The sequence below is a fragment of the Budorcas taxicolor genome, chromosome 2 (assembly GCF_023091745.1).
Source record: "Budorcas taxicolor isolate Tak-1 chromosome 2, Takin1.1, whole genome shotgun sequence".
NCBI lineage: Eukaryota > Metazoa > Chordata > Mammalia > Artiodactyla > Bovidae > Budorcas > Budorcas taxicolor.
The window spans coordinates 179,845,710-179,872,240 of record NC_068911.1 but is presented as its reverse complement, the minus strand read 5'-3'; the positions used below and the strand labels follow the sequence as shown (position 1 = coordinate 179,872,240).

At 56.3% G+C, this 26,531-nt stretch overlaps 1 protein-coding gene across 2 annotated transcripts in view; it reads right to left on the bottom strand.

The window, feature by feature from the left end:
- PADI2 (peptidyl arginine deiminase 2) overlaps positions 1-26,531 on the bottom strand; it is a 54,954-nt gene that overhangs the window by 10,868 nt on the left and 17,555 nt on the right. For both annotated transcript variants that reach the window (XM_052636368.1, XM_052636369.1), the window contains exons 3-10: positions 25,884-25,956; positions 17,777-17,838; positions 11,125-11,242; positions 10,141-10,266; positions 4,762-4,940; positions 2,556-2,659; positions 1,692-1,803; positions 1,085-1,192 (exon numbers count right to left, since the gene is read on the bottom strand). In XM_052636368.1, the coding sequence (XP_052492328.1) occupies positions 1,085-1,192; positions 1,692-1,803; positions 2,556-2,659; positions 4,762-4,940; positions 10,141-10,266; positions 11,125-11,242; positions 17,777-17,838; positions 25,884-25,956 (882 nt within the window). The remainder of the gene's footprint in view (positions 1-1,084; positions 1,193-1,691; positions 1,804-2,555; positions 2,660-4,761; positions 4,941-10,140; positions 10,267-11,124; positions 11,243-17,776; positions 17,839-25,883; positions 25,957-26,531) is intronic.

Sequence of the window (26,531 nt, the reverse complement as noted above, 5' to 3'; positions counted from 1 at the left end):
ACTGGTTTGACTGCCCCTGGACAGTCCATACGAGGACCATGTCCAGGGCTGGGGAATGAGAACCAGAACAACAGCTAATAATAGTCCTTGTGTCGGGAGCAGCTCGGGTGTCTTAGATCACGCCTTCAATCTTCACAACAAGTCTGTGAGATGGATACCATTTTGATCCTTGTTTCACAGATGAGCATACTGAGGCCTGAGGAGGTTAAGTTGCTGGCCCAAGGTCGCACTGCTGCTAAGGGGTGGAACTGGGACTCGAGGCCAGCTCCATCTGGCGTTCCAGAGCTGTGTGCTCACAGCGCTGGCTCTGCCATCTCCCCGCGATGCGGGGACGAGGTTGGTGGCTGCTCTCAAGCGGCAGGTGCAGACTTGGAGAGGGCCGCCTCTGAGCAGCTCTGGTGTCTCGTGGGAGGCCGTCCTGCATGTTGCTTTGGGAAAGATCCCCAGCCTACCTTTCATGCTCCGCCCAAGCTCTCCCTGCCTGTTCAGGGCAGAAGGTCAGTACAAAGAAGACTGATTTTGGTTCTGTCCTCATTCAATTGGTTGTTGAGGGCATAAAAAGAGAGTGGTAATGACCTCTAGGATCAAGGGTTAGATTGCTTTTTTAAAAAACTCATGAACTGAAAAATCACAGCCTTAATGAGCTTTGAAGTTGGAACCACGCTTTTCAACAACGGCTTAAAAGTTTCCTCCTTGAAATGTATTTTGCTGCAAGTTGGGGGTGGGGGCAGGGGCAGGGGCAGGCCTCTGCCTCCCGCAGTATCAGTGATGAGAGCAGGAAGGGATGTCGGAGGCTACTATTCCAATGACCCATTCCGCAGATGAGAAGACGGAAGCAGCGGGCTAACTTGCCGAGGGGCTACCCAGGTGTCTCGGACGGTAAAGAGTCCGCCTGCAACGCAGGAGACCCGGGTTCGATCCCTGGGTTGGGAAGATCCCCTGGAGAAGGAACGGCAACCTGCTCTGGGGTTCTTCCTGAGACTCCCGGGGACAGAGGGGTGCCCGAGGCCTCCTCACTGCTCTGCCCTGCAGCCCCAGGGCTGCGCCCCGACCCCATCTTGCAAGACAGCCCTCAGCCTCTCACCAGGAGCTGCTTCACCGGGAAGTCCTTCAGGTTTCCGTCTCTGGGGGAGTCCAGCACCACGGGGAAGCCTTTGTGCGGGGCCTCGATGTAGCCAAACTCGATTTCATCCTGCGGGGACAGCGGGAAGAGCCATCCAGTGCACCCAGGGGGCCTCCAGGGGCCTCCCGCCACCTCCCCCGTCCCCGCGCACACAAGGCTTCCTTCCCATACAGCCTTCCTCAGTCTCTGCACGTCCCCAGCGTGCCTGCACTCACACTGACCCCGCTTTAAACACCGGCAACACCCTGCGTACACCTCCCTGCGAGGAGCACCTGAACCTGAGAGCCGTGCTGTATTCACAGACTGGCTCCTTCCTGGCTGCTGTGGAGCGCTCCACAGAGAGGCCGCCGGCCACGCGGTCGCCCCCCGCCACGGGTGGACGTCCCGGCTGCTCCAGCCGTCCGCTCCTCTGAGAGGCTGCAGCGGGCCGCCTGGCGCGTCGGGGTCCCGGTGCACACGCACACGTGATCTGACAGGAGTCACCCGCGGAGCAGCTGCCGCCGGGGTGCAGGCCCTCAGCCGCCTCTGCCGAGTCCTGAGCCGCGCCCTCCCGGCCCGGGGGCCTCACCTGGACCCAGCGGTCTCCCCGGTTCATGTACTGGAAGCAGACCTTCAGCTCGCAGTTGGTTTTTTCCACCAGGTTCTTCACCTCTTTCAGGAACAGGTAGTTGTCCTTCATGCTGAGAAGCGCGGGCAAGAGGGAGAGAGCACAGGGGAGCATGAGGAAGCACAGGCCCGCCACGGCGGAGGCGCGGCGGCAGGCCCCGGGGCCGGGCCTGCTGGGCAGCTGAAGCCCCTCTGTGCTCACCTGTGCAGAGCCTGCTGGAGTCAAGGGCCGCGCAAACTCAGCCCTTCCTGCAGTGTCTGCCACAGTCACGAACAAACAAAGCGAGGAGGGGATTTCTCACCCTGCCTCCCCCAAGCCTGCCACCTCTGACTCCCAGATTTCCAAGGAACAGCTAGCCTAACCCGGAGGCAGGGGATGGGCTCAGGACACAGGGGCCTGTGGCCAGCATCGCCTGCAGGCACTTCTTTCACCTGCTTCTCGTCACACGGGGGCTCTCTAGCACAGAACACGCTCAATGAAAAGCTGCTGGGTGAATAACACGAACTGAATATCCATCACAGAGGAAGGTTCCCAAGTATGTGGTAAGGGTCCAAGGTACGGGAAAGAAAACGCAGCTATCTATCATTTTTAGAGCACAAAAAACTCTGCACCAGGACCTTCATGAATGCTTTGCCTGCTTCATCCCACTTAACCCTCTCAGAGACTCTGTGATGTCACCATCTCAGAGAAACAGAGGCACCGAGAACTTAAGCTAGTTGCTCCAGGTCACACGGCTGAGAAGTAACAAGCATGAACCCAGGTCTCTCTGCGCCCGAAGCCTCGGCTCTAGCCTCTTTGCCTGTCTGCACTGTGCCCTCCGCTTACCAGCACACATACACCGACACGGGAGGCAGGATGTTGGGGGTCATGATCCACGGAGCGATACGGAACGTCACGGTGTCCGTGAAGATGGGCGTCAGAGGGATCCCCTGGGCGTGGGAGAGAAGAGATCAGGAAGTCCTGTCAGGGTGCTTCTCACTCCCGTCTAACAAAGTAGGTGAGACCAGTAACTGCTGTCCAGTCGCGCAGTCGTGTCCGACTCTGTGACCCCATGAACCGCAGCACGCCAGGCCTCCCTGTCCATCACCAACTCCCGGAGTTCACTCAGACTCATGTCCATCGAGTCAGGGATGCCACCCACCATCTCATCCTCTGCTTCCCCTTCTCCTCCTGCCCCCAAACTTTCCCAGTAGTAGTACATTATGGAGCACTTACGTATGCCAGGTCCTGTTTTGACAGGTGAGATTTCACTTCTGCCATACTCAGGGGTACATACTATTTTAATCTTTGTTTTGTAGACAGGAAAACTGAATCATAGACCTCTGATTCACAAACTGTACATAGCTGTCCAAGGTCAAGTGATCAGTAAGTGGGTGAGCCTGTATTTAAACCCGGACAGTCTGGCTGTTGAGGCCAATCTCAACCGCTATCTGATCCTGTTGCATCAGTTTTTTTCCTGAAATCGGCTCACATGATGACTGAGTCAGACCCGGCCTTCCTCGGTTTTTGCTCTGGGTACCTTGCTCTTTTCTACATGTGAACATTTTAACGTTACTGGGAGAAATTTTGCTCTGTCCAGATTTTTCTTTAAGGAAAGGTTCGGGAAGCTTGTCCGGAACCTGAGGGAAGATGAGATAAGATTTCTTTGCATGGCTGGCTTTGGAAAGCTACAGGAAGCCGTGTCCTGCCCTTGGTGGGGAGCATGGAGGTGGCCCTTCCCGCACGGGTCTGCCTTCTGCTGGTGTCCGTTGGAGGGGCCGCTCCGAGACCCTGATGGCCAGGCTGCTGTAGACCCTCCCCGCCCCGTCTCGTTATCTCCGTTTTTCTGCCTTTCCCTCCTCCCAGGGACTCGAGAGCACGTTGTGAATGAGTTCCTACAAGCACGGATGCTCACAATCACGCCAGGAAGCAGAGGCATTTGTCATTTCTATTTTCCAGGCAGGGAAACCAAGGCACACGGGGTCAGTTCACTTGCCCAGTGTCTTGTGGGCTCAGACCCGGGCAGTCTGACTTGAGCTCCTTCTCATAACCCTGAGGGCCAGCTTCACCTGCGGCGGAGCCCACACGTCTCGCCTTGAAGTGGTCTAGAGGCGAAGCAGAGGAGCAAGCCCATGTTTGAGGGGGCAGCCGAGCCCTCCCTCTATCTGACTGAAGGGGGCCTGAGAGCCAGGGCTCCGGGACTGCAGTTTTGGTGAGACGGCCTTACGAGTGGGACGCAGCCTTGGCTGGGGGCACCGCTCCCCTAGGGGGCGGGTACTCGCCTCCTTGCTCAGTTTCTGCAAACCAGGAGCGCATGTGCGCGAGACATCCGGCTGCAGCGGGGGGACGTGGGTCGGGACTGGGATTCAGGGTTTGGCAGCTCCCATGGCGAGGGTGCAGGGCCCGTTAGGGAGGGAAGAGCAGGGCACATGCGTGAGGCTTAGTTTGCTCCTCATACCAACCAGTGGGTGCCTGAACTACACCCACCCTGGACAGGGATGGGGGCTTCCCAGTGGCTCAGCGGTAAAGAGCCCGCCTGCCAACGTAGGAGCCGCAAGCTGGATCCCTGGGTCAGGAAGATCCCCTGGAGAAGGAAATGGTAACCCACTCCAGATATTCTTGTCTGGGAGATCACACAGACAGAGGAGCCTGGCTCCTCAACTAACGTCTGATCTCGTTGCATCGAAGTTTTCTTCCTGAAGGCAGCTCACATGATAATCGAGCCAGACTCAGCCTTCCTGTTTCTGCTCTGGGCACCTTGCTACAGTCCACGGGGTCGCAAAGAGCCAGACACAACTGAGTGGCTGAGCACACTCACAGACACACACACACACTCTCCAGGGAGCAGGCAGACCTGGGGACAGGCGTGAGGTCAGAGGAACACCCGAAGGGCATCCTGGGGAAGAGGTACAGTGAGGAGGACCCCCAGGGTGGGGCTCGGAGGCCCTGGCGGATGCGTGCGGGTGGTGGGAGCACTTAGGTCTCCAAACCTGGACTTCCTCCAAGGGGAGCCCCTCCGGCCCCCGGAGCCCCTCCCGGCGGAGGCCCCCACCTCGGCCATGTACTCCAGCAGGCTGACATGGATGGAGACCAGGCCCGAGAAGCCCTCGTCGGGAAAACGCAGGCCTTCCACGAAGAACAGCAGCTCCGCGGAGCCGCCTGTGTACTTGACCACGTGGAAGAGCTTCCGCCGGCCCAGGATGTGGACGTAACGCTGGCCGAAAAAGGGGTCTGGAGGAAGAAGGACCCTAGTCAGGCCCCGCTCCCCCAGCCGACCGTGGGGCGGGCTCGCCGATGGGGGCGCGACAGCAGAGCCCTTGTCCTCTGGACACAGGGATAGCACAAGCGGCAAACGCTGCCGGAAGGGCCGCGGCCTGGTCACCGTCCCAGCCCTGCTGGGCCCTAGCCCTGTGGCCCCGGGCCAGACGCCCTCCCTGGCTTCCCGCTGCCTCAGCTATAAAGTGAGTGAGCTCTCCCCAGGAAGGAGACAGATGAGAGAAGCTGAGCCAGTGATGGCGAAGAAGGGAGTTACTGTTCCCATTTTACAGAGGAGGAGACTGAGTCCCAGAAGGGACAATGGCTTGTCTGGTGTCATATAGCCAGTACGTAGCTGAGCTGGGACTCAAATCCCTAATTCTGAACCCCAACCTCTCCTCCCCTTTATATAAAGAAAACACCCACTTATGCCCTCAGTTCCCCTCCGTACAGTGGAAGCCGTATCAGCATGTGGGTCTCTCGCTGTGCATTTTTCTTTCCTGGTTGCACACGTTTGCGGCTGGGAGGAAAGGCCAGTTTCCCCGCACTCCTAGCCCACTGAGACCTCCTGGCTCCTCGCAGCAGTGTTCCCTCTGCTCAGAAGGCTTGTCTCCCTCCTTCAGGCTTCTGCACTGCGCCCAGATCCCCAGAGACCAAGCCAGGCATCTGTCTGCAGCGTCTGCACCCCCGTCCTCCCTCGTCCCAGCCGTTAAACGGGCATGACCTCAGTGTTCATCTGTTGGCCCCCAGAGCCTGTCACTTGCATGATGGCTGAGACAGGCCCGGCCGGGCCCAGCGCAGGTTGTGTTTGATAAAATCTGCCGAATGCACCATGCTCCCATGTCACTCCGTATGGGAGCACTTTCAGGCCAATTCAGAGCACATATACAGAGTTACTGCTCTCTGACATGGGCAAGGACCTCTGGGGGAGACAGAGAGGGTCAAGAAGTGGCCCCTCGCAAGGTGCAGCTGATGATAAGATCGCACAGATGAGGGAAGCATCACAGAAGAGCTCTGCGGTGAGTGAGCTGGAGGGTTACTGGGAGGCAGAGGAAGGGAGTAGGGTGGGAGGCGTCTGAGCGGAGAAAGGCAGCCTTTGAGATGCCCTTGGGGGTGGCAGAGGTGGGCAGCGAGGAGACGCGATACTTGCATTGCCAAACGCGCGGAGGTAGGACCCTATGCAGTCCCAGGAGAAGCTTCTTTATGCCCTGCAGAGCTGGAAGGGCAGAGTCAGGCTCAGCTTAGGACTGTTGTCAACAACAAAGGGAACGGTTAATAAGCAGGCGCCCGAGGGCTGCAACGTGTAACTAGAACAGCATGGACTGGGTGCTCGATCGAAAGTCACAAAGTGAACCGGGGAGCCAGCGAAGCTCGAGCTCAGGATGGCGCCTCACACAAGACACGGCGCTCGGTCAGGTCTTGGTTATAAACACAGCTCTCTGAGGGCAGGCTGCTTTAGTGGTTGCGACTTCCAGAGTCAGAGATGCGGGTTCAACCACCTCTCTGGCTTTCAAGCTGCAAAACCCCAGGGAATTCACTTAACCTTCCTGAGTCTCAGTTTATTCATCTGTTAAATGGGAGGCAATAACACTTATGCTATAAGGTGCTTGCAAGATAAAATCAGGAACTGAGGTAAGCTTGGTAACCAAGGGTAATGACCGGTAACACAGCTGGGACCCTCTGGTATTACTGTTATGAGAACCTGTGAATGTATCGGCAGACCCTATTGTGAAAAACTCACGACCTTCTCGTTGAATGGTTTAGGAATAGAAGGCAAAGAAAAAACACCTCACCTCCCTTTCTGTGGGTGGGCCCAAGAAATGAGGAAGGCAGACCAAGACTGCGTGTCCCAAGGGGTTTGTCACAGGTCAGTGTGAAAGGCAGCATCCTTCTCACGCGGAAAAGACACGCACCCTGTGTCCCAACCACTGAGGAGGTCCAGAGGGCTCTGCCTCATTAAAAAAACTCTCCCCCAGGGACCCAGGGCCTCCCATGACCACGAGTCCCAGGCTGTACTTGAACTGATGCTGGGAAAACGGTCTCAGGCCACGAAGCTGACTTGTCTTTCCAGAAAGCTCCGGAAATTTCCCATGGCTCAGGGCTGCGTGTGAGCTCCCCCGGGGCCTGGGAGGGTGGGGCTCTGGCAGGGGAGCCGGGTGGGGTACACGGACGCGTTTTGGCCCACCTGAGTGTGGTCTTTCCTGTCTGTGGCCCACAGTATCTCAGGCCAGCTCGGGGCAGATCGATCGCTCGGTGGGAACAATCAGCCACTGTCCCCGGAGCCTCCTTCCCCCGTCTCCCATCCCCAGCTGGACGCAGGCCTGCCTCCGCGTGGCCAGCTCCCCCTGCAGGAACCAACAATGCCCCTCTATGGCGCGGCCCACGCGCCTCGGGCTGGCCCCGCCAGCCACCCTGACCTCTCCTTAGCCCCAGGAGGGGCTGGCACGTGGCATCACCCTTTCAGTCAGTGTGGAGTCATTCCACCTCCAAGGAGACTCTGATAGTGTGATCAACTGTCCTGGTTTGCCCGAGATTGAGGGGCTTTTCAGAATGAGGGATTTTTAGTGCAAAAACCAGGAAAGTCCTGGGCAAACTGGGACAAGCTGGTCACTGTAGCCCTGTAGAGAAAGGTGAGGTGCTGACCTCTGAGATCCAAGGGCAGAATCTGAGGCTGGGGTACACATTCCTGGGTCTTCCTAACAGCACTGGGGACGCCTGTCCACGTCAATGACTATAATTAACGATCACAATAACAGCCCCCTGAAAGAAGCAGTTGTCATCCACGGAGAGCGTTCCACGGACCGGCTGCTGAGTGCTGACATGCTTCTTATTTGATCTCTGTTGCCAAGGGGACAGTCAGGCCTCTCCTTAGCCACGAGTGACATCCCACACGAGGTACCCAAGGCCTGGCCTGCTGAGGAGACTTGCCCACACCTGGGATCTGAACCCCCTGGGCTCCAGAACGGCCTCTCAGGGTCTCTGAGCCCCCAGCCTGGCCCCTGGCCGTTGGGTACATGAGTGACACGTGACATTCGTGTAACACCGCACAGCCTCATCCACAGTGCACTTGGTGTTTGACAGAGATCTCAAGGTGTCGCACAAAAGGAAGAAAAGGAAACCGTGCCACCAATGAATCCCTCTCAGCCTGCTCCTCGGTGCCGAGTGTTCACCTGGGGCTTCGGTTCTGGGGGAGACGGACTCTCCTGGGCTCATCGCTGCGTCAGTGAGGCCGTGCCCCTCTGCAGGATGGCAACCTGATAACACAGCCTGGGGATGGTGGTGCAGCAAAGCGCTCCCAGTGGTGGCTCCTGTCTGCTCGGGGCCCAGCTCGGAAGGCTGGGCAGGGGACGGACGTAATCACGAGCCAGACCTCAGCCTACCGCCACCCTCAGAAAGGCCTCCAGGTCAAGGCCGGGGGCCACCGGTAGGAGCAGGCTGAGTGTCACAATGTGACCTCAGGGGCTGCCCGTACCCCTCCTGCCCGGCCAGCAGCCCCACCCACTGTGGTAACCCCGGCCTGGATGGGGAAAATAGCAACGGCTCGGGCCCCCTGGGGCAGTGGAGCCGGCCTGACTGGGGACCTTCCAGCCCGCAGCGGTCACTGCCCGATCCCGGGGCGGATCAGCAGGAGAACGGGCTTCAGGTGGCAGCTGTCCACTGCGGTCCTGGTGGAACCCCTCCCAGAGGTGAGGGCTCAGGGTCACCGGGACCTGCCCCGGTTCTGAGTGGGCCTGTTCCGTGAGGTGGGTTCCAGAGCTAGGAGACCCCAGGCTCCAGGAGAGACAGGCACGAAGGGCAGCTCCACCCCACACCATGGCAAATCACGGACTATTTTGCTGAGAGAGCTTTTTAACACATAAATCAGAGCCTGACAGTAGCTTGCTTAAAAGCCTCTAATGGCTTTCGGCTGCACTTAGAGTCAATCCAAGCCCTCTCTCTGCCCTGGCCCCTGCCCAGTCCGCTGACCTTGACTCCAGCACAACCCTTGCTGCGGCCTGCTGTCTGCTCCCCAGCGCTCCAGACCAGTTCCCGCTGCTTGTAACACTCCTCCCTCGGCTCAGGGATGGCTGATGCTTTCTCACTGTCGGGAGACCTGGGCTCACTCCCTGGGGTGGGAAGATCCCCTGGAGGAGGGCATGGTAAACCTCTCCAGTATTGTTGCCTGGGAAATCCCCATGGACGGAGGAGCCTGGTGGGCTGCAGTCCACGGGGTTGCAGAGAGCTGGACACGACTGAGCACTCAGCACTTCTCATGGCTGGTTTGGGTCTCGACTAAGACGTCGCCCGCTTGGAGACGCCCCCCGACCCTCAGGGCCGGTGGCTCCCGCCTCTACCTGCTGTCCCCTACTACTTGCTCTGTGTCCTTGCCTCGTCAAGCTCCCTGTGACATCTCCCTCACAGACTGTCCCCTCCCTGAGGCCAGGGTGCTGACCCAGGGATCCCACGGAGGGGCTCAACAGCCAACCACAGAAGGCATGAGACAGAGCGGGCAGCTGCGGGCACTAGCCTCTCGCAGAAGCATGTTTCCCGCACAGGGGGGCCTGGACGCCCTGTCCTTGGCAAGAGGAGCAGGGGTCTACTCCTTGAGGGTGCGCACAGCATCATCAGGGGCTCTTTCAAAGTCAGGGCGGCGGGTCCAGTGGCTGAGACTCCACGCTCCCACTGCAGGGGCCCGGGATTGATCCCTGGTCAGGGAACCAGAGGCCACATGAGCCCACGTGAGCCCACGAGCCCACGTGCCGCAACTAACGATCCCCCATGCTGCAATGAAGACCTGGCTCGCCAAAAAAAAAGGGGCAGTTTTTCATTTTCAGAAAGTCCGAGAAACACCTGGCCGGGGAGAGGGTGGGTCCCTGCCTCAGGTGTCACGAAGGTGACGTGAGTCTGTGAAGGATGACTCACAAAGCCCTTCCTGCCCAGGCTCATGCTGGGCGCCTCCAGCCCTGTGACTGTCACCGCTGACTCCTTGAGGGCAGAGAGGTCGCGCCCTTGGGGCCCTGACTTCACAGGGCCGCGGTGACCCTGGATGATGGTTGACCCATTACCAAGAGGCCAGTCCTGGACCGCTCAAGCCACCCGCCCCCGTGACGACTAAGGGGGCCCTGGGGAGCCTTAGAGGGTGAAGCCTGCTCCCCGAGGGGCAGCAGCGGCTGGAGGGCGGGCTGGGGACACTCACTCTCCACGCAGAACACGCCCACTTTGTCCGAGTCCGACATGGAGATGTAGAGGACGGTCTCGTAGCCGGCGGGGAGGTGCTCGGGGCCTCTGGTCCGCAGGATCATCTGGGACATGTCCTTCAGGTCTGGGGGCGGAGGCGAGAGGCGGTTGGGACTGAGAGGACCGCTCTGGGGCGCAGGGGACCGGATGACGGCACTCGGGAGGGAGCAACACGGCTCATCTCACAGACACTGCTGCGTGTCTCACATGAAGGTCGGTAAGAGAGTCAATCCTAAGAGGGCTCCTCTCAAGAATTTTTTTTCTATTTCTTTAATTGTGTACCTATATGAGATGATGGATGTTTACTGGACTTTTTGTGATACTCACTTCATGATGTATGGGAATCAAATCACTATGCTGTGTGCCTTAAACTTACATACTGCCTATGTCAACCATATCTCAATTCAAAAAGAAAAACAAAGAACTGTGGCTGGAATGTTGGCCTGTTACTTTCATAAGTAGGAGAAAGCAAACCCCAAACGTATGTATTATGGAGTTTGGCTGGAATGTTGGCCTGTTACTTTCATAAGTAGGAGAAAGCAAACCCCAAACGTATGTATTATGGAGTTTGGCTGGAATGTTGGCCTGTTACTTTCATAAGTAGGAGAAAGCAAACCCCAAACGTATGTATTATGGAGACTATAGTAAAGCGTAAAAAGTAGTTGCTATCTCCAATACCACCGAGGACCTCCCGTAACACTTTTGGAACATCCTTCTGCTCCGTTTTTTAACATATGTGCAGCTTCGTAAAAAGTGTGGTTCCAATCCAACCAAACAGTAATGATAGTTTCGCCAGCTGTTCTTAGCAAGAGTGGATACCTGAGTCCAATCCTCAGGAGAGCCAAGGTCACACTGGCCTCCCGCTTTGCCCAAGACTTGGCGTGAATGTCCCCACTGCCCCTCCCTGCCCCTCCTCGCAGCCCCGAGTGCAGACCCCACACACCTTCTTTGCTGTAGACCTTCTCATCACTGCAGTCCTCCTGGGGCAACCAGGGTGTGTCTCGGTCACAGTTTACCAGCAGGATGGCGCCCTGGCCCTCAGGGCCCCAGGTCCAGGATGCCTGCGTCGGCGAGGAGAGAGGGCAACGCTGTGGTCTCTACATCTGCAGATGTTCCCAACCTCAGTGCAGACCCCGCAGGACACTGGGGAGACTGCCCAGGGTGAGATTCAAGAGCAGCCACGGGGGCAGCTATGACCTGGCAAACATGAGTCCTACATCTGATGCCTGGAGAGAGCCGGGGTTAGCACCAAAGGCAGGTCCAGGGTGGGGACGGACAGCGGCAGAGAGACAGACACAGAAGGCTGACTCGGCAGTATGAGCCTCCCATCTGGTGTGCCTGGAGTTGGGTGGGGGACACAGGGTCCAGAGAAATGGACAGGCAGACATTTTATGACAGGCTCTCAGGTAGAGGGACGGCAACACAAGGCCTGACTGCAGACCACACCACGAAGCTCCAGTAATCAAACCAGCACAGCGAGCGCACAAAGACAGACACACAGACGACCGGAGCAGAGCAGAGAGCCGGAAATGAGGTCACACTTACACGGGCCACCCGTCCACAGCAAGGGAGGCAAGACTGCACAGGGGAAATGACAGCTTCCTCAACCCGGAAATGAGGTCACACTTACACGGGCCACCCGTCCACAACAAGGGAGGCAAGACTGCACAGGGGAAATGACAGCCTCCTCAACCCGGAAATGAGGTCACACTTACACGGGCCACCCGTCCACAGCAAGGGAGGCAAGACTGCACAGGGGAAGTGACAGCTTCTTCAACCCGGAAATGGGGTCACACTTACACGGGCCACCCGTCCACAGCAAGGGAGGCAAGACTGCACAGGGGAAATGACAGTTTCCTCAACCCGGAAATGAGGTCACACTTACACGGGCCACCCGTCCACAACAAGGGAGGCAAGACTGCACAGGGGAAATGACAGCCTCCTCAACCCGGAAATGAGATCACACTTACACGGGCCACCCGTCCACAAGGGAGGCAAGACTGCACAGGGGAAGTGACAGCTTCTTCAACAGATCGTGTCGGGCAAACCTGGACAGCTACGTGCAAAAGAATCAAACTGGGCTTCCTTCTTACAAATACCACACACAGCAATAAATGTAGAATAAAGACTTAAACTTCTAGAAGAAAACACAAGCAGTGTGCTCTTTGACATCAGTCTTAGTAACAGTGTTTTTGGATCTATCGCCTCGGGCAAGTGCAACACAAGCAGAAACAAACAAACAGGGTCACATCAAACTAAAAAGCTTGTGCTCAACAAAGGAAACTGTCAGCAAAATAAGAGAGCTGCTTGCTGAATTCGAAAAGGTATTTGCAACAGATATGTCCGATCAGGGGTTAATACCCAACATACACTACTCATACCACTCAAGGTCCAAAAACAACCTGATCTTAAAAATGGACAGCGGAGGTGAGTAGACATTCTCCCCAAAGAAGACGTACAAAGGGGGACGGACACGCAAAAAGATGCTCAGCGTCTCTAGTCATCCGGGAACTGCAAATCAAAGCCACAATGGAGTGCCTCACGCCTGTCGGAACGGCCGTCGCAAAAAAAGACAACGAACAATAGCCCTGGCGAGGCTGTGGGATAAAGGGGACTGTGCACCATTCCCCGTGCACCGTTGGCAGGAACACAAATTGGTGCAGCTACTACAGGAGAAAGTATGGCGACTCCTCCAAAGAATTAGAAAGAGAGCTTCCACACGATCCAGAAATTCCACTCTTGGGTCTTTATCAGAAGAAAATAAAAACACAAATTAGAAGAGATACATGTGTTCCTGTGTTTGCACTGTTATCTGCCACAGCCCAGATATGGAAGGAATTTAAGTGCCCATCAATAATGAACGGATGACGACGACGCGGTACACACTCAGTGGAATAGTACTCAGCTACAAAAAAAAAGAAGTCTTGCCATTTGCAACAACGTGGCTGAACCTAAGTGAAATAAGTCAGAGACAAATACTGCTATATATTATAAATGAAAGCTGTGAAGAGAGTAAATCTTAAGTGTTTTCCTCAGAAGGAAAACTTTCTTGTTTTCTATTTCCAAAGACTGAGGGCAGGAGGAGAAGGGGGCGACAGAGGATGAGCTGGTTGGATGGCATCATCCACACAATGGACATGCGTTTGAGGAAACTCCAGGTGTTGGTGAAGGACAGGGAGGCCTGGCGTGCTGCAGTGCATGGGGTCGCAAAGAGTCGGGCAGGGCTGAGTGACGGAGCAACAGCAATTCTGTATCTACATGAGAGGATGGATTTACACTGAACTGAGTGCGGTGACCCTTTCATGATGTATGTGAGTCCAATCACTAGGCTGTGTGTCACAGAGCAACTGAAGGCACGCGCCGCAACTACTGAGCCCGCGCACCGCAGCTGGAGAGTCCACGCGCTGTAACGAAAGATCCCACATGGTGTCACGGAGATCCCGAGTGCTGCCACTAAGACTCGACGCAGCCTAAACAAATAACTAAAGCCATTCTGCTGCATACCTTAAACATACACGCTGATATACGTCAATTATACCTCAACAGCACTGGAGGGAAAAAGAGGCACCGAGCGGGGCTCAGGGCTCTTGGGTGAATGGGTACCCGGCCATTTTCAAACTTGCTCTGAGTGCTCCAACAGGGACCTGTAAGGTGATCCCTTTTCAAGACTGCAGCCAGAGCGGTATTAGGACAAACTCCAACCGGATCGCGTTGCTTCCCTGCTTCACGCCTTGTCAGGGGCCCCCTGTGGACTCGGGATGAAGCTCCTGGCCCTCACCGCGGGCTGAGGGGCCCCGTGAGACCTGCCCACCTCGGCCTCCCTTTCCGTCTGCCTCCCCCTCGCCGGCCGCCTCCCGGCTCCCAGAAGACTCCAAGCTCGGGCCTTCGCGCGCTGCCCCCTCTGCCTGGAAAGCGGCCCTGTCTCGCTTCACCTGGCCAAGCCGACCGCTCCTTCCGGTCCCAGAGCATAACCCCTCCTTCCTCCTGGAAGCCTCTCTGATATTCCAGACCAAGGCAGCTTTCCCTGGGTTCACACTTACGACACTGTAAGCATTCCTTCTGGGGCGGACTCAGGGCAACTGTGCTGAAACCGCCGCCAGAGTCACCCTTCCTTCACCGTGCCCCCCATCGCCCCTGGACTGCAGGCGCCCGACGGCAGGGGCTGCTGTCTCTCCTGCTCCGGCCTCCCCCAGGCCTGACCCAGTCCTGAAACATGAGAGATGCTGAAAAAGTATTTATGGGACGAACCAAAACAACAACGAGGTGCCTCACACTGGTTAGAACGGCCATCATTAAAAAGTCTGCAAATAATAAATGCAGGAGAGGGTGTGGATGAAAGGGAACTGTTGGTGGGAATGTAAACTTTTGGAGAAAAGGGCGGAGGTTCCTCAAATAACTAGAAATAGAGTTGCCGCATGATCCAGCAATCCCGTACTTGGAGACATTCCCAGACAAAACCATAATATGAAAAGATATACGCTCCACCATGTTCACAGCAGCACTAGTCACAGTCGCCAAGACACGGAAACAACCTCCGTGTCCATCAACGACGAACGGAGAGGGCGCGGAGCGTGCGCGCGACAGAATACGGGAGCGGAGCGTGAGCGCGTCGGAATACGGGTGCGGAGCGTGCGCGCGACGGAAAACGGGGGTGGAGCGTGCGCGCGACGGAATACGGGCGCGGAGCGTGCGCGCGACGGAATACGGGTGCGGAGCGTGCGCGCGACAGAATACGGGAGCGGAGCGTGCGCGCGACGGAAAACGGGGGTGGAGCGTGCGCGCGACGGAATACGGGCGCGGAGCGTGCGCGCGACGGAATACGGGTGCGGAGCGTGCGCGCGACAGAATACGGGAGCGGAGCGTGCGCGCGACGGAATACGGGGGTGGAGCGTGCGCGCGACGGAATACGGGCGTGGAGCGTGCGCGCGACGGAATATGGGGGTGGAGCGTGCGTGCGACGGAATATGGGTGTGGTGCGTGCGTGCGACGGAATACGGGAGCGGAGCGTGCGCGCGACGGAATATGGGTGTGGTGCGTGCGTGCGACGGAATACGGGAGCGGAGCGTGCGCGCGACGGAATATAGGTGCGGTGTGTGCGCGCGACGGAATACGGGCGCGGAGCGTGCGCGCGACGGAATACGGGAGCGGAGCGTGCGCGCGACGGAATATAGGTGCGGTGTGTGCGCGCGACGGAATACGGGCGCGGAGCGTGCGCGCGACGGAATACGGGAGCGGAGCGTGCGCGCGACGGAATATAGGTGCGGTGTGTGCGCGCGACGGAATACGGGCGTGGAGCGTGCGCGCGACGGAATATAGGTGCGGTGTGTGCGCGCGACGGAATACGGGCGTGGAGCGTGCGCGCGACGGAATATGGGCGTGGTGCGTGCGCGCGACGGAATACGGGCGCGGAGCGTGCGCGCGACGGAATACGGGCGTGGTGCGTGCGCGCGACGGAATACGGGCGCGGAGCGTGCGCGCGACGGAATACGGGAGCGGAGCGTGCGCGCGACGGAATATGGGTGTGGTGCGTGCGCGCGACGGAATACGGGAGCGGAGCGTGCGCGCGACGGAATATGACTCAGCCACCAAAAAGAATGGCAGTAACATGGATGACTTAGAAAGTGTCATACGAAGGGAAGTAAGTCAGAAACAGAAAGACAAATGCCAGTGACACCATTTACATGTGGAATCTAAACTACGACACAAATGAACACATCTGCAAAACAAGAACAGACTCCCAGATACAGAGAGCGACTTGTGGTTGCCCAGGTGGTGGGGAGGGAAGGACCGGGAGTCTGGGATTTGCAAACGTAAACAGGTATATACAGGACGGCTAAACAACAAGGGCCTACTGTTTAGCACAGGGAGCTGTGTTTATATCCTGTGATAAGCTGTAATGGAAAAGAACATGAAAAAGAATATGTAGGTAGATCTGAGTTACTTTGCTGTATAGCAGAAATTAACACAATACTGTAAATCAACCATACTTCAATAAAGGTAAAAAATATTTATGAGATGAATGAAGAACACGTTAAACTGCTCTGGCCCAGATGAAGGAAGTCAGGGCAAGTCCAGGCCCACAGGGGCTGGGTGAGCCCCCAGCTCCTCGGGGAAGCAGGACGCCTCAGGGGCTGCCCTGGGGCCTGCCGTCGTGTGGCTGCAGACACTGAGCACAGATCTGTGGGGCTGACTCGGCCTCAGGAAGGCAGGGCTGGGCGGACGCCCCTCCCAAGCAGGAACCTTGGGGAGCGGGCTCCCCTACAGCACTGAGGAACCCCCAGAGGCGTGTGGAGAGTTTGGAGCTGGCTGCCAGGCCCCAGGCTTCTCACTGGGCTGTATTTACTTACTTTTTAAAGTATTCATCTCCATATAATTTAAACCAGCATACAGGTTGTTATTATAACAGTAGTGTATGCCCATGGCAAACATCTAAGTGCGCTAGAAGAGCAGAAAATAGAAAATAGAAGCCAGGATGTGCACGGAGCGAGACCAGCAGAACTTTAAAATGGGGTTGAGAGTCACACTACCATGTATAAACTAGACAGCCAGTGGGGCTTTGCTGTATGACTCAGGGAACTCACACCAGGGCTAGAGAGGTGGGATGGGGTGGGAGGTGGGAGGGAGGTTCAAGAGGGAGGGGATATATCTATACCTGTGGCTGACTCGTGCTGATGTATGGCAGAAGCCAACACCTTACTGTAAAGCCATTATCCTTCAATTAAACATAGATTAAAAACAAAGCAAAACGGGGGCGAGGACAACGACGTGGAGAACACAGTGCCGTCTGCACAAGTTAAAAATACACACACCCTAACCACACCGCGTGTTTCGCAAGAATCACAAGAACGGAAAGTGACACATTAAAACCATTCGAGCGGTCCTTTGCAGGGGAGCAGAATGGGGGCGAGGAATGTAGGATCGAGGAGAGGAAATGATGAGTGGACGAATGTGCTCAGTCGTGTCCGACTCTTTGTGATCCCTTGACTGGAGCCCGCCAGGCTCCTCTGTCCGTGGGATTCTCCAGGCAAGAATACTGGAGTGGGTTGCATGCTCTCCTCCAGGGGATCTTCCCAACCCAGGGATCGAACCCAGGTCTCCCGTACGGCAGGCGGATTCTTTACCGTCTGAGCCACAGGGAAGCCCGAATGGACAAATAAGTGATACACAAAACCGGGAAGAGGGTGTGCGTGCATCATTAGCGAGGACGCGCCTGGAATTGGGAATGATTACTGGAATCTTCTGCTCCTGATGGCCAAAAAGACCCCCAAAAGGCCAAACAACAAGAGCAAATGCTTTGGCGGCACTTGCTCTGTGGCAGAACATTCCTCCTTCACACCAGCTGCATGAACTGGGTGTCCCCACCCTCTGGACGGGCCACTGAGACTTGGGGACCAGCTCCGTGGCTGTTCCTCTAAGGAGCTTGCTCCCGGCTGGGCTCTGTCAATGGTGTGTGTGTCTGGGAACTTGTCTTCTCATCTGTAAAGTGCGAGTTGTTGGAGTTTGCTGGGAGGACCGTGGCTGCCTGCAGGCCCCAGCCTGGGGCTCTGGCCCCGGAAGCCCCCCATTCAGGGCCGCCTGCCCTGCGGGTGAGGTACCTTTCTTGGGTTGTTCTTCTCCACCACGCCGTCACGGTCTGCGTCCACATCCAGGGAGATCTCTGGGGACAGACACGTGGGTGAGCTGCTGGGCTGGCCAGAGAGGGTGGGGTGGGGGCAGGAGGGGGACCTATGGGGTTAGGGTGCAGCTCACCCGAGGGAAGAGCTGTGCTGAGGTCACCTTAGCCAACCCCCTGCCTCAACACTGCACTGCTGGATGGAGTCACAAGCGGACACCGTGCAGACTGCGAAACTCAGGAAGGGGCTGTCAGGTGGGTCTGGGGTCTCCCGCCCCCTTGCTGCTCCTCTACAGCTCTGGGTGGGGGGTGGGATGAGCCGCACCAGATCTTGGAGTTCAGAGAGGTCAAGGCGTGTGCCCGGGGCACAAGGTCACAGGGTCACACGAGGAGATCTGAAGCATACACCGCGTTTGGTGTGAATCAAAGCTCAGATGTTGGAAACTTTCACGGGACTCCCTACCTGCCTTCCTGTCCTGTCCTGGTGGGTGTACACATGCGCATTTGTGGGTTTCTCTTCCAGAACTCCCGGGGGTCTAGACTCCACCTCTAAGGACTGAGGGTCTTACTTTGGGTGGGAAACTGGATCGTCAGCTCCTCTTGATCTGACTGTGCCCAAGAGGCCAAGCCGCCAGACAGAGGATCCAGGATGGGGTCCTCGCTGTGTCTCCTCTGGGGGAGGGACCTTCTCTGTTCGTAGGCTGTGGGGACTACGTGGGGCAGTGAAATGAGCTCAAAGTTCAGCATCAGACAGGACTGAGCTTGAACTGTGGTTCCACCTTGTAAGCTGTGTGGTGCTGGGCAGCTTAGCTTCTCTGAGCCCCGGTCACGCTACCTGAAAAGTGAGGCGCTCTCCCATTAGATGAGTTGCCCTAATCGCAACGGTGGGCACTGCTGGCGCTTTGAGCCAGATTGCTGCTGCTGCTGCTGCTGTGGGTCTGCCCCTGTGCATTGCAGGGTGTTGGCCACATCGCTGGCTTCTACCCCCCGGAAGCCCGTAACATCCCCCCAGCTGAGACAACCAAAAGGTCTCCAGATATTGCCAAAGGTCCCCCGGGGGCAACATGGCCCCCTGAGTTGGAGACAAAGAGGGTGAGGCAGGGGAATTGTTGGGAAGGTGGTGGGAGCGACACGCGGAGTGAGGCGAGCTGGGTCCAGGTTGCGGACAGCCCGTGGGCTCGGTTTTAGGCTGAGCATGACTTGGACGGAGGTCGGAGCTGGGTGAGAACAACCGGGTTTCTGGTTGGTCCCGCTGGCAGCCGAGCTGTCTCCCTGGAGGGGCAGCGTGCCTCCTATCTCTTCGGTCAGGGATTATACGGAGGGCCTCCCTTTGCCCACAGCCCGATTCCCTCCTCACCCTGAATGCGGCTCTTCCAGGTCTGGAAGGAGGTAGGAAGGGGGTTCTAAGGGCACTGAGTCCTTGGGAGAGGGAGGCAGTCTCCCCGCTTCTGCAGCCCCGCGTTAGGTGCTGTAGGAAATAATTATATAAACTCCCATTGATCCCATTCACACACCAAATCACTACTGAGAATCGACTGGGCTCTAGGCCTCACACATGGGGAGCAGCGTGGGCAGTTGGCCCCCAGTGCCTGCTCCCAAGGAGCCCCCAGTCTCATGTGTGTGTGGTTAGTTCATTCGTGTCCAACTCTGCGACCCCATGGACTGTACACCACAGCCTCCTCTGTCCATGGGATTCTCCAGGCAAGAATACTGGAGTGGGTAGCCTATCCCTTCTCCAGGGAATCTTCCTGATCCAGAGATCAAACCTGGATTGACAGGTGGATTCTTTACCATCTGAGCAACCAGGGGAAGTCCTATGAGATAAATATGACTGTTTCCACCTTATAAGCAAGCAAACTCAGACTCGGAGATGTTACTGGTCGGCACACTGATGATCTGAGGGGCTGGTTCGGGGTAAGACTTCTAGGGAGAAAGCGGAGAAGGCGGCCCCTCCAGCTACTGTTGGAGATGGAAAGCTCAGAAGGACCAATATTGATACTGGCTCCCAGACAGCCACGGACTTTCCAGCGGGACACTCCCAGGGAATGCTGCTGCTTGGGGAGGTAGCCTTCCTGAAGCTTCTCCCAGGGGACCTGCTGCAGACCCAGCCCCCTCCAGGAATCACTCTTTGCTTTTCTCTCCTGGGTGTACAGTTCTTTGTGGACAGAGCACCTCCCATGGGTGTTTTCCCTTCAGTCACCACCCTCCCAGCCATCCTGCCATAAATAGGAGGAATCGAGGCACCCAGCAGGGCAGTGACCATGAAGAGCCCAGACCCTGCAGAGCCAGAGGTCGCCCTCGGGTCTCAGACTCCAGACCCCTGCCCTTGGCTGTTTCCTCCACAGTCTCAGGCTGACCTCCATCCTGGGTTGTTTCCAAAACCGAAGCCCGCCTTCCACGACCCAGGACTCCCTTCTCTAGAGGTCATTCCCAGAGGAGGGGCCAACTCCCCACCCTGGCGACCCTGTGGCTTTGGTCTCTAGGCTGCAAGGCGCCACCGCACCGCGGCTCCTGTGGTCCATGAGAGCAGCGGCCACAGGAGAGAAATCAGGACCGTTTCCCTGTGCTCCGTTATGGACTTTTTGTTATTCTGGGCTGCACCACGTGGCTTGCGAGCTCTTAAGTTCCCTGACCAGGGACAGAACCTGCGCTGTGCGCCAAGTCCTAACCACCAGAACGCCAGGGAACTCCCCATTATGAATTTCTTACATTTAATTTTTGTTATCAATGTAATATTTGCACAAGTGCCAAAAAAAAAAAAAAAAGAGTACCAAACAGCTTCTAAAAAAACCCAGGGGTTCTTTGTTTAGCCTGTCCCCTCACCGCCTGAGGCAAGCTCTATAATACCAAACAATATGCCTATTATTTTTTCTTCGGTTTATTCAACTGGGACAAATTTCACTGACTTCCCATAAAATCACATAATCGGCTCCCTTATCATCCACCTTCTGACACCCCACGGTGCTTCACACCTTCTCTCTTGTGACTCTTGACAAAACTTCATGGTCAGTGGGAACGGCCTCCTTACCCCTCCGCCCTCCCTCGGAAACTCCCCCAAGTTACAAGCCATTCCTCGAGGACTTCTCCCTTTCAAAGCTTCCCTCAAGGTCCAGTTTAACTGGATTCCAATGGGATGCTCCCGAGGGAATGGGAACAGGCTTGCGGGCCGCCCAGGGCTCTGCCTCCTGAAGCAGCTCTGTCTTTCCTGAGGAGGGGGAGGTGGCATCTGTTTCAGGGCCTCTGGGCTCCAGACACTTCCCGGAGGTTCCAAATCCTGTCTCAGCTCCCCAGAATAGCCCCAACGTGTCAGGTGGCACCCAGGGTGTGGGGCAGATTAAGTGGAAATGTCACCAGGACTGGGCTCAAGGCAGTCTGCCCCGGGGAATCAAGACACCAGCCTCAGCTTCCGCACGAGCGCTTTGGCGGCCACCAGCCCCTGGACGGTGGCGGGGCGCCAGGCCTTCTTGGCTGACGGGGCAGCTTGGGGTGTGGCAGGGAGGGCACTGTCCCCGACAGTCACCGAGGGTGGTTATCCTGGGTCTGGGAGGGGGTGCAAGGAACGAGGGCCTTAGGTTGATGCAAAAAATCCTCCAGGGTCATGTCCACGTGCTCCTCCCTTGGCAGGACCTCGGCAAAGAGGGTGAAGCTATGCCTCTCTCCGCCATTTTCCCCTCGAATCCCCTTAACAGCGAGGACGTTGCGAATCAGCCCTACCCAGGGGCTCGGAGGATCTCCGGGATCAATGAGCTCGAAACTCCCTTTATAGCCTCGAAAAAGTGAGGTCCAGGGGACTCCCTGGTGGGCCAGTGATAGGACTCTGTGCTTTCATGACCAAGGGCCTGGGTTTGATCCCTGGTTGGGGAACTAAAGCCCCACAAGCCAAGTGGCACAGTCCCCCCCGCCCCAAAAAGTGAGGTCTACAGGGAGACGGCATATCACAGGTTTTTGGCGAGACTGGGACCGAGAACCACAGCCTGATTTGACCAAGGGCATCATGATTTTGTTCTCAATACCAGGAGGAAGACTGAGGCATCATAAGGTTCTTCAGCATCACACAGGCAGAGAGAAAATGGGCTGCCCCATGCCCCAAGAGGAAGGGACAAAAGCCAAGAGCATTACCTGAGCACCTAGCCCCTGCCAGGCCTGGGGATGCCCCATCCCACTGAACCCCTAAAAGCACTGTGCAAGAGTACATTGGAAACCCATTCTACAGAAGAGGAAACTGAGGCTCAGCAGAATGGTGGTCATAATGTGGCTGGAGGGGGGAGAGCCAGAACTTAGACCTATTGTATTTCTGTTCACTCTGAGGCCAAGGTTCTTTCTACCCAGTGTGGACTCAGGACAGAGGTAGGGTGAGATGGACACTAATACATCCCTGGGGGACAGTCCCACCATCCTGGGTCATTAAAAGCATTCTTGCCTCTGAGCCACCACCCCCAAATGATCCTGGGGCAGATCTCTGAGGGAAGACAAGACCTGGATGGGTCAGATAGACCAGTGGATGGGTCTCAAGGGAAACCTAGTTTTTACCAGGCTCCCTGGTGAAACATAAGTTCAGTGGGGGTGAGTTTTTCATAAAGTTTTATTTCTGCATGTGAATGACTGTCTTCTGTTTTGAGATTCAGTTCAGTTCAGTCGCGTCTGAACTCTTTGCAACCCCATGAATTGTAGCACGCCAGGCCTCCCTGTCCATCACCAACTCCGGAGTTTACTCAAACTCATGTCCATCGAGTCGGTGATGCCATCCAGCCATCTCATCCTCTGTCGTCCCCTTCTCCTCCTGCCCCCAATCCCTCCCAGCATCAGGGTCATTTCCAATGAGTCAGCTCTTCCCATCTGGTGACCAAAGTACTGGAGTTTCAGCTTTAGCATCAGTCCTTCCAAAGAACCCCAGGGCTGATCTCCTTCAGAATGGACTGGTTGAATCTCCTTGCAGTCTGAGGGACTCTCAAGAGTCTTCTCCAGCACCACAGTTCAAAAGCATCAATTCTTCGGCGCTCAGCCTTCTCCACAGTCCAACTCTCACATCCATACATGACCACTGGAAAAACCATAGCCTTGACTAGACGGACCTTTGTTGACAAAGTAATGTCTCTGCTTTTCAATATGCTATCTAGGTTGGTCATAATTTTCCTTCCAAGAAGTTAGCATCTTTTAATTTCATGGCCACAGTCACCATCTGCAGTGATTTTGGAGCCCAGAAAAATAAAGTCTGACACTGTTTCTACTGTTTCCCCATCCATTTCCCATGAAGTGATGGGACCAGATGCCATGATCTTTGTTTTCTGAATGTTGAGCTTTAAGCCAACTTTTTCACTGTCCTCCTTCACTTTCATCAAGAGGCTTGTTAGTTCCTCTTCACTTTCTGCCATAAGGGTGGTGTCATCTGCATATCTGAGGTTATTGATATTTCTCCTGGCCATCTTGATTCCAGCTTGTGTTTCTTCCAGCCCAGTGTTTCTCATGATGTACTCTGCATATAAGTTAAATAACCAGGGTGACAATATACAGCCTTGACGTACTCCTTTTCCTATTTGGAACCAGTCTGTTGTTCCATGTCCAGTTCTAAATGTTGCTTCCTGACCTGCATACAGATTTCTCAAGAGGCAAGTCAGGTGGTCTGGTATTCCCATCTCTTTCAGAATTTTCCACAGTTTATTGTGATCCACACAAAGGCTTTGGCATAGTCAATAAAACAGAAATAGATGTTTTTCTGGAATTCTCTTGCTTTTTCCATGATCCAGCAGATGTTGGCAATTTGATCTCTGATTCCTCTGCCTTTTTTAAAAAGCTTGAACATCTGGAAGTTCCCGGTTCACGTATTGCTGAAGCCTGGCTTGGAGACTTTTGAGCATTACTTTATTAGCGTGTGAGATGAGTGCAATTGTGCGGTAGTTTGAGATTACGCCTTGCCTACTTTTTAGGTGCTAGCATGTTAACAAGATGGTGATAATTGATGGTAAACTGCTTTATTAATGTCTTTTTTTCTTTTTGGCCAAGCTTCAAAACCGTTTACTAATTTGGTGGGGAAAGGAGGGGCCTTTATTACTGACCCATGGAGCCTAAATATCTGGAACTTGTGGCAGTTAAAGAAATATCTCTTCAGTGAGAGCGTCAGCACCCCGGAAGGACGAGCCCAGTCATTCATCACGTACTCGGTATCTTCTGCCCAGTCTCAGCCCTATGGCACCCTCGCTTGCCTCGTGGTTCTTGTTGTTTAGTCGCTGAGTCAGGTCCGACTCTGTGACACCACGGACTGTAGTCTGCCAGTCTCCTCTGTCCGTGGATTTCCCAGGCAAGCATACTGGAGTGGGTTGCCATTTCCTCCTCTCGGAGATCTTCCCAACAACCCAGGGACTGAACCCATGTCAACTGCATCGGCAGACAGACTCTGTCCCTGAAGGACCAGGGAAGCCACGCCGGCCTCCTCACAGTGTCACTGTGCCGCCTGCCCTGGGTCCGCTTCTGCCTCTTAACAGTGTTACTACACCATGCGTCCTAGGCCCGACCCTGCGTCCTCACAGTGTCACTGCGCCGCCCGTCCTGGGCCTGCGCCGGCCTCCTCACAGTGTTACTACACCATCCGTCCTGGGCCCGCGCCGGCCTCCTCACAGCGTCACTGCGCCGCCCGTCCAGGGCCACTGTGTTTTGTGGGAGTCTCGTCAGTGGCATCGTCAGCCCCCTGGCAGCTCCCTCCTCTGCCAGGCTTCGGGCCGCTGCCCGTCCCGCTAATGTCCTCAAGTGTCCTTGCCTCTGTGGGGTTGGGTTTCGTAGGGACGGTCACCTGAGACACTGGGGCACTGTGTACCCGTGAGGCTCACATGCCAGCCCTCAGCTGCAGCGCTGGAAACTTCGGTTTCATCTCCCGAGGCCCACTCCCTGCCACGTAGTCCTGAGGACCAGCCGGGCACTCACTCCCTCAATGTGGAAAGAGGGGCAGGTGACCGGCAGTCAAGCCCATTTGGGAATCAGCTCAGAAGTGGGAGAGCAATGCTCCCGAGCCTGATTGGGGCTAAAAGCGCAGGGTTGGAGAAGGAAGGGCTGGCTTGGGAACTAGTTGTTTTGTGGGGGGATTTCTGAGCCCCTCCCCTAGGAGAATATGGCATAATTGAAACGGCCGGGTGTCCCGTAGACCATGCTAACCTTGGTTTTCTCATCTGTAAAATGGGGACTATAATAGCATGCCCTCTTGGAATAGCTGTGAGAATAGACTGAGCTCATGATAGCTAGGCCACCTCGCGCTGGAGCCCGGCGGTGCTCAGTAAACGCCACCTCGGCGCCAAAGTCCTGGACACAGAGCAGCTGTTCAGCAGATAGACTTCACTGTTATTTTCAACGCCCTCAGGACATGGCTGAGGCTCAGCAACAGGCAGCTCACCTTCCCCTGGCCTGTCGCCACTCTGTCAGTGCTGAACTAAGGACTCACTGAAATGTCCCCCTGGCTTGGTCATTATAGGAGCTAGACTGAAAAGGCAAGTAGTGCCTCCACTGCAGAAGGCCCAGGGAGTGCAGCCCCAGAACCTCGCACCCCACGCGCCCTGGCAGCCGGGGGAGGGCAGTGCGGCGCAGACGGGAAGAACCCGCACAGGAATGAGCCTGAGCTCTGGACCCAACCGGCACTGCGTTGCTGTGTGACTTTGAACCAGGTCCCCAGCCTCTCTGGGCCTCAATGTCTGGGCTAGGACAAGGTGGATTAAGGACCCAGGCTGCATCTTTGCACTCTGAGGGGCTGGGTCTGGGGAAGGCAGGGGTGTAGCTGGGGCTGGGAAGGACAGTGCAGGCTTTGTAGACAGGCCATTCTCCTTTCTACAAGCGAGCTCTTCTCTGGGCTGCAGGGCAGATGGGGGAGGAGCAGCCTCAGCTCTTTCTCCCCACGGTCCACAGAGCCTGCGACGGGGACTGTGACAGCCAGCTGAGTTGCTGAAGGACCAAGGCATGCCTCCCCCCGCAGCACCCCCCAGACCTGCATTATTAGAGGAAGCTCCGAGTGCCAGGCGGGCAGCACCGAGAACAGCCCAAGCGCCTGGGAAGAGCAGCAGTGCCAGCCCCAGGGGAACAAAGGCACCCAGGCCGGAGCCACGCAGACTCACCGATGGCCGTGAGGAAGAGCCCAGCCTGGTCGACGGGCGTGATCCCCTCCTCCTCATAGTAGCTGACGGTGACCTTGACGGGGGTGGGGGGTGGCACACGGGGAGGGAGAGAACAGAAGTCACAGGTCACAGGCAGGAAGACCTGCAGGGACCACCTCACAGTCTGTCAAGCCGATCGGCTCTAACCAGATGAACCCTCTCCTCCAGGAAGTGCTCTTGGCTTGGTTGGCTCTCTCAGAGTATCCAACTAGACAGGGGGCTCCCTTCTCTCAGAGGGTATCCAGGGTGTCATCTGCTACTTGCCCCCCGGTGAGTCCTGCTGCCGGTCCCCACTTCTACCACGGTGTGTATCTAGCTCCCACTCGGCAACGATGGGGCTTAGGCTGTCCTCACTGGACAACGCCCAGTGCCGTCACTGACACAGGACACACGTGACGTTCATGTTAATAAGAAGAGAGCCCAGGGAGAAAGGGCCTAGTCTCGGCTCTACCTCTTGCGCCTGGGCGCCCGGCATCCCATCTGATACACGATGAAACCAAGGACGTTCGTGGCCATCGCGTCCAGGAGTCTAAGAGTCTGTGCTAAGAGTCCCGAGACGTTAGCCTGCCATGAATTCCCCCTTCTGTGGCTGCAGCCATGAGCCGATTT